Below are 17,460 nucleotides of genomic sequence, written 5' to 3'. Positions count from 1 at the left end.
TATTTTTTAAAAAATTAGTTTACGTATTATGGTATGATTGTAAACATTTATAAAGGCAAGCAAAGATACTTAGATATTTAGATGGATGAATCAAAAAAAATTAACAAAATATTAAAAAAACAAAAAAGATCCGATCTAGTTTAATTTTTTTGACTAGATTTTTTTTAAAAAAATCTCAATATAATATATCTAAAACAAAAGGTGATGAGGAATTCAGTTCACAAACAAAAAAATTTCAGTTTATTTATTTATGCAGACATTTGGGCATAAATTTTTTTATAAAGAATTTCTTCAAAATTAACGGTACAGATTACTACAGCTTCAATAGCTGACAGTTATTTTAAATAAAGATACTAACTTCAAAAAAAATTTACCTAAGTCTCTTTTAAAATACAGTTTTCCTCTCTAACAAAATTCACATTACATGCAATCTTGGATTATAGATAAAAGACTAAGACAAGAATTCAACACTCAGTTTTGTGCTTATTTAGGGAAGAGGGGTTACACATTCCTACATTAATTGACAGAGATATTAAATGTGGCTAATAAAAATAAGGAAATGAAAGTACAAATCAATAGAACAAGTTTGAATTCAACATATACCAACCATAACACATATAATTGCAATCAAAGTTAACTGCCAGAAAACAAATAAGTTAATAAATCAATTCCTAGAGTAAATTAAGGACTATTTGTCACTTTCAGGAATATCCAAGATTGCAATGCAACCTGTGAAGATAGAAGCAATGTAAGAGTTACAATGATTACAAGATGCAGAAAATTAATCCAAATTCAAATAAAAGCCATTCAACGTAAGAAATTCAATTAATCAATAATGTGTTAAGAAAAAAACTGTTGAAAACTAGTAAAACATGAAAATTAATGGAATTCTAAGATTCTCACACACCCTTCAGAGAGTCAATGAGGGATGAACTGTGGGAAAACAGGCACATTAGTGAAATTAACACCAAAAACAGTAACTATTATATAATGTTCTTTTCATTATAAAGTGGTAGCTAGGTAGTAATAAGCAGCAGTCATGTGGCACAATGGACACAGCATGAGGCCTAGAGTCAGGAAGACATGAGTTCACATAGGCCTCAGATACTTATTGGCTGTGTAACCTGAAGAGTCAGTTAACTTCTACTTGACTCAGTTTCCTTGCATGTAAAAAGGGAATAATAATAGCAACTACCTTCCAGGGTTGCTAGAAGGAAAAATAAGTGAATTGTTAAAGGCATATAATATGCTCTATAAAAATGCTGGCTGTTATCACTAGAACAAAGAATAGCAGACTACAACGCTGGTGAGAACCTCAGAGAAGCCAGTTGTTGATGGAGCTGGGATTTGTTCCAGCCAATCTGGAAAGCACTTGGAACTATGTCTCCACAGCTCACCAAACTATGCACATCTTTTGACTCCATTCCTTAGTCAACATAGAACGAGATCCCAACTTCAGTAAAAGGAAAAGGAACTTTATGTACACAAATACTGTAGTACTTTTTTCTGTGTTAGTTTCTTTTTGTAGTGTTAAAGAACTACAAACTGGGGAAATGACCATCAACTGGGGAATCACTGAACAAATACTATATGAATGTAACAGAATACTACTGCACTACAGGAAAAACTGAAAGGGACCTTTCAGAGAAACATGGGCAGACTGGCATCAACTGATGCAGATTTTACCAAGACCATTATGACAATAAAAACTAATAATGCCATTACAACCATAGTTCTTACTTTTTTGCAGTTGTTCAGTCATTTTTCAGCCGTGTCCAACTCTGTGTCATCTCATTTGGGGTTTTTTTTGGCAAAAATACTAGAGTGGTTTGCCATGTACTTCTCCAGCTCATTTCACAGGAGAGGAAACTGAGCCAAACAGAGTTAAGTGACTTGCCCAGGGTCGCATAGCTAGTGGCTTTTTTTAATGCCATATGGTATTTGCTTGCCTGCTGGTCATTCAGGGTTGGGTAACAGTTTTATATTGTAGCAAAAGGTTAAGTACAAGAAAACTTGTTTAGATAAGACAATGATTCTGGGGAGGGTGATGTCCTCCCCACATTGATGATTTTTCTGCAAATCTACTTGTAACATAGCTGCCAAAACAAATAGTATTGGAAAATGGGATTTACATTTCTTATGTCTTAATATAAAACATGAAAGGATGTTTAGGGAAATAGTGCCATGAAGGAATATATTTCATATATTTGCCTGATGATCAGGATCAAAAGGGTCTCATATGAAACTGAAAATGGACAAGGAGAAAAAAAGCAGGTCATATAGAAATAGCCAGAAAACATGGAATCACAGGAAACATGCCCTAGGATGAAGTAGACAAGTATTAATTCTTCTTGGTTCTTATCTATAAACTAATAAACAGCTAATTAACAACAAATTAAATTTGAATCAAATATTGTCACAGGTTTGATGGGATGTGACACACTAGAAAAACAATGGCAAGTCATACTAAACTTAGAGTTGTTTAATAAATGAAACTTAAAAGTTTAAAGACTTAGATAAAATAGGAAAGAGGCAGGATGGCAGGGTAAAGGCAGAAATTTGCCTATGCTCTTACAAATTACCCTGCAAATAGCTTTAAAATAATGCCTCAAAACAAAATCTGGGACAGCATAATAAAAAGACAAGGTGAAATGATTTTCTAGCTTAAGAAAACTTAGAAGGAAAGCGGGAAAAGTTCTGTCTACCCACCTAAGCATGGAGGATAGTCCAGCCCAGGCCATACTCCAGCAAGGAAGCAGCAGGCCTCCAGGCCTATTATACTGATAATAGATTCTGGAGCTTTCAGGCCACAGACTGTAAGGGGGTTGGACAACTGGTCAGAAGGAGATTACAAGGGATCCTTGACTGGCACTGAGCGCAGGACTCTTGTATTGTAGGTAGGAGTCCAAGCATGAGGAGGAGCTATAGCATACTACAGCATGAAAGCACAGGGGAGCAGGGACTGTGGCCACAGTTCCAGAGAAGAAAAGAGTGCTTGTGGTCATTCACACACCAAAGTACAGGTCAGAAAAGCAGTGAAAGAACTGAAAACTTACAGACCCCCAGAACCAGCTCTGAAAATAGCAACATGAAAAACCTGAAGCTTGGGACTGGGCTGCCTCCACCCTGGCAGCAGAGCCCAACTTGAACATAAAAAGTTTGCAGTCAAAAAATATCCTGGAAATGTGAGCAAAGAACAAAGGAGGAGAAAACAGCAGCAACAACAAAACCTAATCAAACCAGAGAAAGTAACTGTGATGACAAGAAAGAACAAAACACAAACTCAGAAGAAGATAACAAAATCAGAACAGCTACATCCAAAGCGTCAAAGAAATGTGAATTGGTCTCAGGCCCAAAAAGAATTTCTGGGGTAACACAAAAAGGATTTTAAAAATCAAATAAGAGAGGTAGAGGAAAAAATAGGAAAAGAAATGAGTGATATAAGAAAATCATGGGAAAAAAAGAGTTAACAACTTGATAAAAGAGGCACACACAGACACACAAAAAAATGAAAATGGTAACACCTTAAAAACAGAATTGGCTGAATGGTAAAAGAGGCACAAAAGTCACTGAAGAAAACAACTCCTTAAAAAGCAGAACTGACCAGATGGGAAAAGATGTACAAAAATTTACTGAAAAAAAAAGTAGAATTAGTAAAATGGAAAAGGAGGTACAAAAGCTCACTGAAGAAAATAACTCTTTAAAAATTAGAATTGGGTGAGTAGAACCTAATGACTAGATGAAACATCAGGAAACGATAAAGCAAACTCAAAAGAACGAAAAAAATATTAGAAAATGTTCAACATCTCACTGGAAAAACAAATGATCCAGAAAAAAGAATGAGGAGAAATCATTTAAGAATTATTAGATGACCTGACATTATCCAAAAATAAGAGAGCCTAGAAATCATATTTCAAGAAATTATCAAGAAAACTGTCCTGTTATTCTACAACCAGAGGGTAAAATAGACATTGAAAGACTCCTCCAATCATCTCCTGAAGGAGGTCCCAAAACGAAAACTACCAGGAATATAATCGCCAATCCAGAGTTCTCATGCAAAGGAGAAACAATTGCAAGCAGTCAGAAAAAAAAATTCAAATATAATGCAGCCACAGTCAGGATAGCCCAGGATTTAGCAGCTTCTACATTAAAGAATCAGAAGGCACAGAATGGTAGTCCAAAAAGTAAAGGAGCTAGAAATACAGCCAAGAATCACCCACCCAGAAAAACTTAGTATAATCCTTCAGGGGAAAAATGCAGTTACTGAAACTGAGGACTTTCAAGCATTCCTGATGAAAAGAGTAGAGCTGAATAGAAAACCTGAAGTTCAAATACAACACTCAAGAGAAGCATAAAAAGTTCAACAGGAAAGAGAAATCAACACTTTACATTCCTATGTGGGAAAGATACATGTAACTCCTAAGAACTTAATCATTATTAAGGCAATTTGAAGGAGCATACATAGAGGGCATGAACGTGAGTTTATTTTTTAGGAAAGATATCTAAAAAAAATGAAATTAAGGAATGAGAAAAAGGGATGCATTGGGAGGAGGAAGGGAGAGAAAGAATGAGGTAAATTATGTCACATAAAAGAGGTATTCAAGAATTTTAACAGTAAAGGGGAAGAGAGGAGGTGGAGGTGGTAGACAGTGCTTGAACCCTATTCTCATCAAATTAATTCAACAGAGGAAATAACATGTGCATTCAGTTGGGTATAGAAATCTACCTTACCTTACAAGAGAAGTAGGATGGGAAGAGGCTAAGAAGAGACAGGGAGGGCAGATTGGGAGAAGTGGTGGTCAGAAGTAAACTGAGTGAGAGACAGAGGATAAACGGGGAAATAGGAGGTCAGAGATACACAGTAATCATAACTGTGAATGTGAAAATCTAGTGCCTTCCTATTGTCTCTAGAGTAAAATATAAATTTCTCTATTTAGTTTTGAAATCCCTACACAATCCAGCCCCAACCTTCATTTTTAGCCTCACTAGATGTTACTCCCCCACTTCTGAACTCTTAAATTCAACCAAACTGGCCTCTTTTCTCTTTCCTTTGAACTGTCTCCCATACCTATAATGCATACCGTCTTCTACATCATGGCCTCAAATGTATCTTCCTGGTCTCATTGGACATCACCAGTTCTCCCACACTGTGTATGTGATCCAGTCAAACCCAACTTTCCCAAGTTCATTAGATACAAAATTCTAAACCCTCTCTCCATGCCTTTTCATTTGCCATTCTCCGTGACTACAATATACTCCATCCCAACCGCATCCTACCACTCAAAATCTCACTTGGTTTAGGCAGCTGAGATTGTACAGTTCAGACACCATCTTTAGCATGAAACATTCTGATTTCCCCATCTGCCATCCCACAATGCCTTGTATTCAAAACTATTTAGCTGTACTTAATCATTTTATATTTATGCTATCTTTATTTATAGTTACTTGTCTCCCTCAACAAGAAAGTGAAGTATCTGTGAAAAGCGAGTGTCAGTCTTTGTATCTGTATCCCCAGAGTCTAGCCCATACCAGGTGCTTAACACTTGCTGACTGATTGTTCCATTGGTAAAGATAGATGAGGTTCCTTTCTGGGCAGGACCAAACTGATTGGTTGCTAAAGTAAAATGAAGAGAAAGGAAGTGATCACATTGTCTTAAAGTTCGTAACACAAAAAAGTTCAGTATAGTATGATATGTAATCTAGATCCAAGAACTTAAAACTAGGATAGTCATTATTATCACATTGATTTTCCCTATTTGTGCTGAGAGTAATACAATATTCCCAGTTCCCTAAACTTTAAAACTATGAATCATCTTTTGACTCTTCTATCTTACTCATACTCAAACAGCTGCCAATTCCTCTTGAATCTACATCCACATCTGTCCCACATTTTTCCCCTTCTTTTCATTCATTCTGGCCTAACCAACTAACTCTTCCACAGGCTGCTAAGGTGGCCTTTTACTGACCTCACTGGCTGCAGTATTTCTTTTCTCAGAACAATAGCTCACATACTTTAATAATATAAGGAGTACTTCTAAAAATACCATTCCAGTATAGAGTATGGGCATTAGAGGAACATAAAGATCCATATAAGGGTAAATACTAAACTACAAAAGAAAGTTAAAATCTTGGGAGACTGCATTAAATAACTGTTTTTAAAGGAAGAGACCCTTTTGGGGTTGTATAGAGCCCAGAAGAATGGGTTAAATAAGAAGGATGAAACGAAACACAGGTAAAGAAGAAAGTGAAAAATAGTATATTATTAAGTAAAAGTGGCAAAGTATGTTTAAAACTATAGAAGGATGAGAAAATAAGTACGTCACCCACCCTACAAGGTGCACTTTGCACCTTGAAAAGATGAGTCTAGACACCTTAGTGACAGAGAAACACATAAACACACAAAAAAAGCATCTCCTGTCCCCTTTACTCTCATTTGCTTAGACATGGAAGGAAAATATTAAAATTAAAGTGGTTCAATATGCAATAGATATCAGAGAAAGTACAGTTTTCTTTAAATACAAAGTTTGGGGAAAGAAAGGAAAATATAGCCACTTTATTGGACAGGGAAATCCATTAACATGCAATAAATTAGACAACATATTAGATATAATAAAGTTTATCTTTTATTTCAGCAACTCTTCACTCAAATTTTGAAAGAAACCAGATTAGCTGACTGGATTGCATAATTAAGGCGTTTCTTCCACTTAACGTCAATGTTATCCTACTATATTATCTAAGATGAATTCACTGAACTTTGATTATGGAATAATACAAGAGACAGAAGAACCATCTCTGTGGCTCGACTGGGGCTTAAACGCAAGCACCATCACAGGCTTTAGGCAAAAGACATCATATCCTTTGTATATATGTTCCTTTGTACAACTTATCTGTATATAACTTGACAAATGCCTACAGGATGTTTCTAAGTGATTTACCAAGTAAAATGAAAACTCAGAATTGACTTAAGTTTTAATGTTTTAAGTTTTAAACTACTTTTAAGCTAATGTTAAGTTTTAAACTACTTACCTACCCCCCTCCATTCCATTCCCAAGGCAAAAAATAGCCAAACAAGGAAATACCATAAGGTGTTAAGTATAGTTTAGGATCACTGAGTAATTGACATTTATATATAGCACTTGATAGTTGGTAATTTCCTTTATGCCCTTTATCTCATTTGATCCTCATAATAAATAGCAATACTAAAATATCCTTATGATTATTTAACTGATGAGGACACTCTATATGGATACAACAATTAATAAACATGCTGATCTAAAACCAGGTACATTTTTCTGCTGACTATTAACTACAGTCTTCCTAATAGATAAGGAACTGTCCATTTCATCTTCTGCAAAATTTTCTATCCCATATTTGATGATGAATTTGTCCTCCCACCAATCAAACTGAAAGGTAATTTCTTCCTTGTTCTACCATTCTGTTTGTGATGATACCCTTTTTATCCAATGTACGTATACCCATATGGAGTTTACGTTCTCATATGCAGCAAGACACAAGGCTGAGTCTCTAAGTAGACTGCTTCCCGATAATTTTGTTGAGTGGTGAATTCTTAACAAAAATTGTTGAAATTTTGGGGGTATACCAAACACTAGCCCTACAGTGTTCACAAGAGTGAACTTTAAGACATTTGGGGGTGGGGGGAGGATTAGGGCGATATAGCCAATGCGAGAACTTGTTTTGGTTCACTGTATGTGTTTCTTTCTCAAGGGCACAGGGAATGTAAAATGTTGATGAAGAAAGGTAGTAGATTTTCACTGAATGAAAAAAAATTAATTGAAAAAGTAAATGTATGAAATTTAAAGGACTGTTCATAAACATGCAGAAGTATTATAATTTAATGAAGAAAAAATTTTCTATCTAAGATAAATGATATAGAAAATACAAAGGATTACAAAGGAAACCAATTATATTGCAATACAAAAAACCTCATGGTAAAAAGTCCTGTTTTACAGAATTGTGAATGAGCAACTGTTCAGAAATTTTTTTATTCTATTAAAAAAATCAAATTTTGTGCAGCTTATCAAAATGAAAAGTGGGAAAGATATGTTACCAAATTAGAAATATCACCTTTACAGTCATTACAAACCTTTAGTTACATACATACACACACGACTATTCCCTCTAATCTTTTTAATTATTACAATAAATACATTTCATAACATTCAACGCTGGGGAAGTTGTAGACAGCACAAGAAGTATGTGGGCATTAAAAGTAACAACAGAAATCAAGTAGGGTGTCAGATTTCCGTGGCATAGTGTTTAAAAAAAAATTATTGCTTACTCTATTTTCTGTCCCTTCATATGTAACAAGAGTCTTGCATTGAAAACCAAAATGGAATTATGTGATTGCAATGTTTTAACTAGACAACACTGATATTGGCAATCTGAGTTGAGAAGATTTCCTATATTCCAGATAAATCATGTGTAGTAAACTATGTGAAGGTTAAAATATGGCAAAAAATCAAAAATTATGGTAATATAGAAAATTACGGTTAAAAACAGAATGCATGTAGAACACAGAAAAGAAAAGCCCTTTGTATTACTTTAGTAACCAAAAAGTAAATCCCAGAAGGAATCATTAGGACATCTACCAAAACAAGACTAATTTTTAACATACAGTTAGGTAACTGAGATTGAGAAGTGAGGTGGGAGGGGAGATATATTTGTAATAATGTAAGTAACAAGTAATTGCTACTGATTATGAGCTTAACTAAGGTCTTTCTTCATTACATTGTATACTTCCAGAGGGCAAGGATGTGTTTCTTTTACATATTTATAGCACTTGCACATCATGGCACAATAGTAGATGCTTAATAAATGTTTAGAGAATAACTGACACATTCACCTTATTTAAAAATACAAACACCTACCAATTTTGGAACCTACCATGAACAGTGAATATTAAATATGGAAAGATTTAGTCAGTGAACTGAATAAATAAATTCAAAATAATCGCTGATTTTAAGAACAGTATCATGTCATAGGACCACAGGGCTAAAGGAGCTTCAGAGATTTTCTTGTCTAACTCGGATTTTATAAATGAAAAAACTGAAGCCTAAGGAGGTGAAATGGTGAGAACATTATAGCTCTGTTATGACAGAATTCAATGAAATGTAATTAACAACAAACAAGTATCCAAACATTAGAGAATGTGGAAAAAACTGAAATATGGTAGAAAACACTTTCATGCAACAACAAAAATACATCTTCAGTCTTTATTTTTAATTAAGTTGCATTGTTAGATTCTCTGTAAGACAGAAAATTTAAAAACAGGCTCCTTATCTCAAAGGAATTTACAATCTAGATATACTACTATGGGGCTACATACTCATGGTCTTGTAATTTCCCAACCTCTAAAATTATGTATTAGGCTTTTCTAGTCTCATGTAAGAAACCTATTAAAACTCATCACATTATTTGAGAAGAAATGGAGATGGCAACTCAAAAATTAATACAATATAACTACATCATATTTCCCTGGAAGTTAATTGCAATATCAATGCCTAGGTTAACTTCTACATTCCCTCCACTTCAGAAACACTAAAAACTCAAAGCTTAAGTTTAGTAAATTCTAATTCATTCAGGAGGTTTTTTTGCTAAATGAAAACAAGGTGAAAGATGTGAAGCTATTATTACCAGCTTATATTGGAAAAATTCAATGGATACCTTTTGCAGCTTTGATTACTATAATGGACAATGGGCAAAGCACTAACTAAATCAAAATATTTACACCTCGGGTCAGTCATAATACCTAAGTTGTTAGCAATGATTTTGTCAAATGATTTCATGCTACATGGTAAAGGAAAAAACTTGAACTCACAATATAGAAAAGTAATGAATTAGGGATTATTTTTCAAGAAACTAAATCAACTTATGAAAAGCAAATTCAGTAACTAATACAACAGACTAAATGTTGACAATCCTTAATAAAGAATCTTTAGGTAAGATTGAGGATTAGAGGTAATACTGATTTATAATTAACATGGTTCATTAAAGAGTCTTTTAAAAGTACTCAGTACTGAGTGGAGCACAGGCCAGCACAGACACCAAGCTGCGGCAAGGATAGGACTGGAGCAGGCTTATTCAAGGTGCCAGGTCATTGGCAGCAGCTGTGGACCCCAGATTCCTCAACTCACAAATGCCAAAGACTGCTTCAAAGGTCAGTGAGAAAGCTCTTTCACTTTGGTGAGAAGGGAAAGCAGAGGTCTAGCCCTGGCCACAGGCAACTGTAGCTTCCATTGTTGAAGCCCTGGCCTAAAGCCCCTGGGGGAATTGAGCAGCTGATCTGAATCTCAGCCCTGAGTGGGGGCCCTGGGGAGAGGAGGCATGCTGGCTGCTGTGGTAAAGCTAGTGGAGGCTCTGGAGAGGGAATCCTACTCACAGACCAGAACGCAGGTCAGGAGAGGAATAAACTTCAGGACTCCCTTGATGTTGCCACCTTGGAGGAATTGAGAACTTATGGGTCCCCAGAGAATACCCTTGACCAAAATTCAAGTAACTGGCTGGGAAAATGCCCAAAAAAGGGAAAAAGAATAAGACAATAGGTTACTTTCCTGGTGAGCAGGTATTTTCTTCCATCCTTCTGGATGAGGAAAAACAATACATACCATCAAGAGGAAGACCTGAAAGTCAAGTCTTCTGCATGCAAAACCTCCAAAATAAATATGCAATAGTCTCAGGCCATGAAAGAGCTCAAAAAGGATTTTGAAAATCAAGTAAGAGAGGTGGAGGAAAAATTGGGAAGAGAAATGAGAGCAATGCAAGAAAATCATGAAAAGCAAATCAACAGCTTGCTAAAGGAGACCCAAAAAAATGCTGAAGAAAATAGACCAATTCAAATGGCAAATGGGCCCCAAAAAACCAATGAGGAGAAGAATGCTTTAAAAAGCAGAATTAGCCAAATGGAAAAGGAAGTTCAAAAGCTCAATGAACAAAATAGTTCTTTAAAAATTAGAATGGAGCAGATGATGGAAGCTAATGGTTTTATGAGAAACCAAGAAATTACAAAACAAAACCAAAAGAATGAAAAAGTAGAAGACAACGTGAAATATCTCACTGGAAAAACAACTGACCTGGAAAACAGATCCAGGAGAGACAATTTAAAAATTACAGGACTACCAGAAAGCCATGATCAAAAAAAAGAGGCTAGACATCATCTTTCATGAAATTATCAAGGAAAACTGCCCTGATCTTCTGGCACCAGAGGGTAAAATAAATATTGAAAGAATTCACCGATCACCTTCTGAAAGCGATCCAAAAAGAAAAACTCCTAGGAATAATGTAGCCAAATTCCAGAGTTCCCAGGTCAAGGAGAAAATATTGCAAGCAGTCAGAAAGAAACAATTCGAGTATTGTGGAAATACAATAAGGGTAACACAGGATCTAGCAGCTTCTGCATTAAGGGATCGAAGGGCTTGGAATAGAACATTCCAGAAGTCAAAGGAACTAGGACTAAAACCAAGAATCACACACACATACAGAAAGAGACAGAGAGAGACAGAGAGCACAAGGTGAGATAAATAGGAAGGGATGAAATCTAAATAAATAAAATTAAGGGATGAGAGAGAAATACACTGGGAGGAGAAAGGGAGAAATGGAATGGGGCAAACTATCTTTCATAAAAGAGGTAAGAAAAAGCTTTTTCAATGGAGGGAAAAGGGAGAAGATGAGAGAAGAAAAGTGAATGTTACTCTCATCACATTTGACTTAAGGAGAGAATAACACGTACACTCAATTTGGTATGAAAATTTATCTTACACTACAGGAAAGTAAGGGAGAAAGGGATAAGTGGGGTGTGGAGGGAATGATAAAAGGGAGAGCAAAGGAGAGGAGGGAGGTAATTAGAAGTAAACATTTTTGGAGAGGGATAAGGTCAAAAGAGAGAATACAATAAATGGGGCAGGATAGGATGGAGGGAAATATAGGTAGTCTTTCACAACATGACTGTTATGGAAGACTTTAGCAAAACTACACATATATAGCCTATATTGAATTGCTACCTTCTCTTGTCTCCATCGCCAGGGATGACTGGGGAGGGAGGAAGGGAGAGAAGTTGGAATTCAAAATTTTAGGAACGAATGTTGAGAATTGTTTTTGCATGTAATTGGAAAATAAGAAATACAGGCAATGGGGTATAACAATCTATCTTGCCCTACAAGAAAAAGGAGAAAATGGGGATAAGGGAAGGGAGGGGTGTGATAGAAGGGAGGGCAGATTGGGGGTAGGGGTAAGCAGAATGCATGGAGTTTTGAGGTGAGGGAGGGTAGAGATGGGGAGAAAATTTGGAACTTGCAGTTTTGTGAAAATGAATGCTGAAAACTAAAACTAAATCAATAAATTCAGAAAAAAATAAATAAAAGTACTAAGTACTTTAAATACTTCCAGTGAAATCTCTATTACACTAATAATTTCCTTAGCAAACCTTCCAAACAAGTAATAAATATTAAGAGCTTACTTTGCATAAGACATTGATTGTACTAGGAAAATGTAACAATTCATACCCACGATGAGCTTACATTCAAAAGGAAAAAGACTAATAATAAATCCAACATCTCACCCTACCACCTCCAGCATGAAACTAGGAAGGCAGGAGCCATCTTAGGCTGGCAAAGGAAAGGACCATTCAATCAACAAACAAAAAAATATCAAATGGAACCTACAGTATGTGAAGAGTAATGAGTTAGGCACTCTCCAGTCAGTCATCTATTTGGACAAGGAATTTCATTCTGGGATGAAAGGTTCACTTATGTAAGTCTAGATATGAAAAATCTTAAACACTTCGACTATACTTCTAAGCTACTTTTGAACTCTGCTAAACTTGAGAAACTAGTTTATAGACTACTACCAACTGCCTGCACTTCTTTACTGCCATTCTATCAAGTCTGCCTTTAGCATTCTATCAAAAGTGCTCTCAGGTCACTGAAAAACTTTCGATCAACAAATCCAATGGGCCTTTTAGTCCTCATATTGACTCCTCTCCAATTTGACATTACTAAATACTTCCTCCCAAGGAAATGTCTTTCCTCCTTTAACTTCAAATACATCATACATTCCTGGTTCTCCAAATTTCTAACTCTCCCTTATTCCAATTCTTATCCTTGGCCAAACACCTATTGTAGGTGCTCTCAAGGTGTCTGATTTTACACCCTCCCAGCCCAGGTCTAAAAGAGGCATTGTCATTCTCACCTCTCCAAGTGTAACTTCTAACAATCTGCAAATCTTTATCCCCAGTCTAATTTTTAAGGTTAACCTCACTCTTGAGCATCACACTGGCATTGCAAGACACTTAATGACTTTCTCCACCTGAATCATGCACCACCACCTCAGCATGCCAAAATGGAGCTTGGTATCTTTTTCCCAAGTGAGCTCACTCCTGACATGATGTCTCAATTCATTTTCCATGATGTTATTTTGTTGTTGTTCACTCACGCCTGACTTCATGACTCCTTTGGGCTTTTCATGGCAAAGATACTGGAATGGTTCTGCCATTTCCTTGTCTACTTCATTTAACAGATGAGGAAATTGAGTCATCCTGATTACAGGTCCAGAACTCTATCTACTGCACCACCTAGCTGCCCCCAATGAAGGTAAGACTGTAGCTATTTTCTCTCATTTCTTATTCCATTTACAAAATCTGCCCATGAAATAGTTCTAAAATCCAACTCCCTCTGCAAATGTCAACATTCTACTACTCAGATACAGGTCTTCATTATTAACATCTGTCATAACTTAACAAACAGTCTAACACGCTCTACTCCCTACCCACTCCTTGTAGTGTTAACAAAATAATATTTTTACATAGAGATCACACCTCTCTGCTAAGGTATCTTCATTGACTTCATATAGCATATCCATTGCATTTTAGCCAAGGCCCTCCTAAAATCAAGCTATCATTTGCCCACTCTATTTCCAAGGTAGGCAGTCTACAGAATTCTCTATAACCCTTCTAGTATCAGTAAGCCTTAAAATGTACTCTTTTTTACTCCCTTTCCAGCTAAATTCCTGAACAATATAAATATAGCTTCTTCTGCACACTTTTTTCAGGAATTTTGTGTCACAATTTCTCATTTAATATGTATGTGTAAGCACCAAGAAGGCAGAAATATTTAACTTTTGTATCTGGCCCCTTAGGTCTGAAACAATGTCCTGTGCAGAGTAAATACTTATTTCATGTTTAGTTAATATGGACTATGAGGAAATTTCAACCAAAAAACTGAAGACTATAATTATAATGATTAAAGTAGAGTTGACAAACTATATGTACTTCCCTCCTTTCACTGAGGAGGTAAGGCATCATAAAGGTGGGGGACACTGCAAATATTGTAAGACAAGGATGATGTGTTAGTTCTTTTTGTTACGCTGCTTTTTTTCACCCTATCTTTGTTACAATGGATGGTTTAGTGGAGAAAGAAATTAACCAAAACCAAATGATATAAAACCAAGAAGTAATAATAAAAATAAGATTACAAACATCTTAAACTTTAAGAATTCTAACATCCCTCAGTAAAGCAGTGGCAGAATTCTTACCTCTGACTGCATCAGGAAGGAGTCCTGCATATGATCTCTAACCTCCTTCAGGAAGCTGGGATGGCTACCTACCTGGAAAAAGATTAAGAAATTAGATTTGGCCAAAACTTAATTTTGGACCATTCAAATTTAGTTAATTCTTCCCTACCTAATGAAGAAATAAAGCTAGAACAAAAGAAATAAAGCAAGAAGGAAATAGAGTAGCTAAACCACAGGTAACTCTCAATATTATACTTTGTGAATACTCCTTAACATATCTCACGCTCTGAGACAAACAAACCCAGTCAGTTTATGTTTGGAAAATTCCAACTTTAATTATTAGCCTAAACAAAATGTAATTACAACAATGATCACCAACACCATAGATATTAAAATAAAAATACATGACATATCAGGAGAACTGAGTTCTATTTCCAGTTCTATCATTAAATAGTGGTAAATATTTCAAGTAAACAGACTGTAACTGAATAGTTTCATCTTTAAAAATAACAAAATACTTCCTAGGTCTCTTCTAAATCTGATTTTATCATCTTTTTCTAAGGAAATTGTGGTGTTGTTGTTGAGTCATTTTCAGTCATGCCTGACTCTTCATGACCTAGTTTGGGTTTTGTTGGATTTTTTTGCAAAGATACTGAAATGGTTACCACTTTCTTCTCCAGCTCATTTTATAGATGAGGAAATTGAGGCAAACAGGGTTAAGTGACATGCCCAGGGTCATATAGCTAGTAAATGTCTGAGGCCAGATAGGAACTCAGGAAGACTATTTCTGACACCTTCAGGCCTAGAACTCTAATCATTGCATCACCTAGATGCTCAGGGAAATCATAAGGTTTCAGTAAAATCAAAGAAGTCATTCTTGGGTTAATTACATGATCCAGGACATTGTTTCACCTTGCTAGCACAGAAAATAAAGAATCGTTGCAATGTAAGGCTAACAGCACATATCGCTATACTGAAAGGAGAAAATACAGAAGGATGTGGCACAAGACATTTCTAATACCAGCCTTAACTTGTGACAGATGAATTAGTAATTAATTAGACTGGAATAATCCAAAAGTCAAAGAAGAGATGAGAAGAAGGCAACTTGTACAGATCAACTATCAATTCAGGGTGAGGTGAGGGATATGGGGACAAAGGACAGAAGGGAGAAAACAGATATTTTCAAATTCAGAGAAGTATCAAGTATCATCCTAAAGCAATATGTAACATAATAGCATAAACAAATTAGATCAATATAAGCTTTTGAGTCAGGTACAGTATCTGTTTTCAGTTTTACCAATAATCACCACTTTGGGCAAGAAACATCTCATTTTGCTAAGTGTCAATGGTGGGGTTTGAACCCAGTTTTCTGGGTTTTCTGTACTTCTTTTACACAGCCTTACGATATATCCTCTCATATCCTAACATCACCAATATCCTGCTTTTCAAGAGTCTGCTTTAAGCTGATTAGGTTTCTCTGACCAGCTTTTCATCACAAATCACTGATTGTAGTAGACCTGAAAGACAGAGCTCACAAGTCACAATATTACAGACATGGCACAATGGAGAAGAATATCCTTAAATGACATCCCTAAACACAGAAAACTACTTACCAAGGGAAAAACAATAAACTTTTCTGAGGCTACAAAAGACATTGGCCTAGCAACTTTTAATTCATTCAACTATCTAAATAGAAATTGTTTAAGCTGCAGTGAAGTGTGACCTAGAGTATTTACTGACGCTGACAGCTTGTCATTAGAATACCTTCCAAGTTTGGAGTATGAAAATGACATTTTGCATGGCCAAGTCATATTATAGAAATGTTTGAGAAGAAAACTAGATATAAGTTAAAAACAAAATTTTGCCTTTTAATTCTAATTAACAATCCATGTCAATCTTTTTCTTCAGCCAAAATAAAAAAAGTGTATACGTATGTATGTGTGTACGTATAATGTTTTGCCTGTTTACATAATCCATAATAACAATGACTAAACAAGTTCTTGCACCAAAGTCCTTAGGATTGTCACAAGTGGTTCAACATCAGAAACTGATTAAATTTTATCAACAGAAATAACTGATTAAAAAGGTATGGTAATCTACTTTTTACTACATCATAAAGACTGTGAGACTTTTTCATTTGACTTACAGCTAAACTCTTCCAAATGTATTCTCTTCTATTAGTATGTGATGACCTTGAAAGCCAGAACCTTTTTTTTTTTTCTATTTGTATACCCAGTGTTTTGCATATACTGTGTTTTTAATACCAGTCTTATTTATTCATTCAAGAAAAACGTGGTGAAAAATATGGTGGAAATGAAATAATCTAGTCTCAGCATTTTACCTAAAATCATCCATTTAATACATGGTTTTTAAAACCTAGAATCACTGATATCCTCAGAAATTGCTTCCCATTATGACTCCCAAACTAAATCTGTTGCAACAGTATACATCAAAGGGAAGGGAAAGAAAGAAAATAAAACGTTTATATAGCACCTGTGTGTCAGAAACTATATTAAGCACTTTACAAATATTTATCTTAGTTGAGCCTCAGAGCAACACTGCAAAGTAGGCGCTGCTATTATTGTCATTTTACAATTGAAGAAACTGAGGCAACAGTGACTTGCCCAGGTTAACACAGCTAGTCATCCAAGGCCTAATTTGAACTCTAGTCTTCCTTACTCTAGGCCCAGTGCTATAAACACTAAATCCACCTAGCTGCTTCAGATGACTACCTACTGGATCTTGTTCCAGCTTAGCAAAAGGAAATGATTCTATAAAAACATTTTGGTTATATTAAAAAACCCTGGAATTATCAAAAATTTCAATTATTCCCTCTGGATAACTGGATAAATCTAGATATCACAAAACCAGAATTTAAATTCACAGCAATTAAAAATAAACATAAGAACAAATAATATAATAACAACATAAAAACAA

General features: G+C 35.4%; 1 protein-coding gene across 4 annotated transcripts in view; it reads right to left on the bottom strand.

Moving 5' to 3' along the window:
• ZMYM2 (zinc finger MYM-type containing 2) overlaps positions 1 to 17,460 on the bottom strand; it is an 89,837-nt gene that overhangs the window by 31,159 nt on the left and 41,218 nt on the right. For all 4 annotated transcript variants that reach the window (XM_072611665.1, XM_072611668.1, XM_072611666.1 and 1 more), the window contains one exon: positions 14,545 to 14,616. In XM_072611665.1, coding sequence (XP_072467766.1) covers positions 14,545 to 14,616 — 72 coding nt within the window. The remainder of the gene's footprint in view (positions 1 to 14,544; positions 14,617 to 17,460) is intronic.

This window comes from Notamacropus eugenii, chromosome 5 (assembly GCF_028372415.1).
Source record: "Notamacropus eugenii isolate mMacEug1 chromosome 5, mMacEug1.pri_v2, whole genome shotgun sequence".
Taxonomy (NCBI): Eukaryota; Metazoa; Chordata; class Mammalia; order Diprotodontia; family Macropodidae; genus Notamacropus; species Notamacropus eugenii.
The sequence above is the reverse complement of the archived record's forward strand: the minus strand, read 5'-3'. Positions and strand labels throughout refer to the sequence as shown.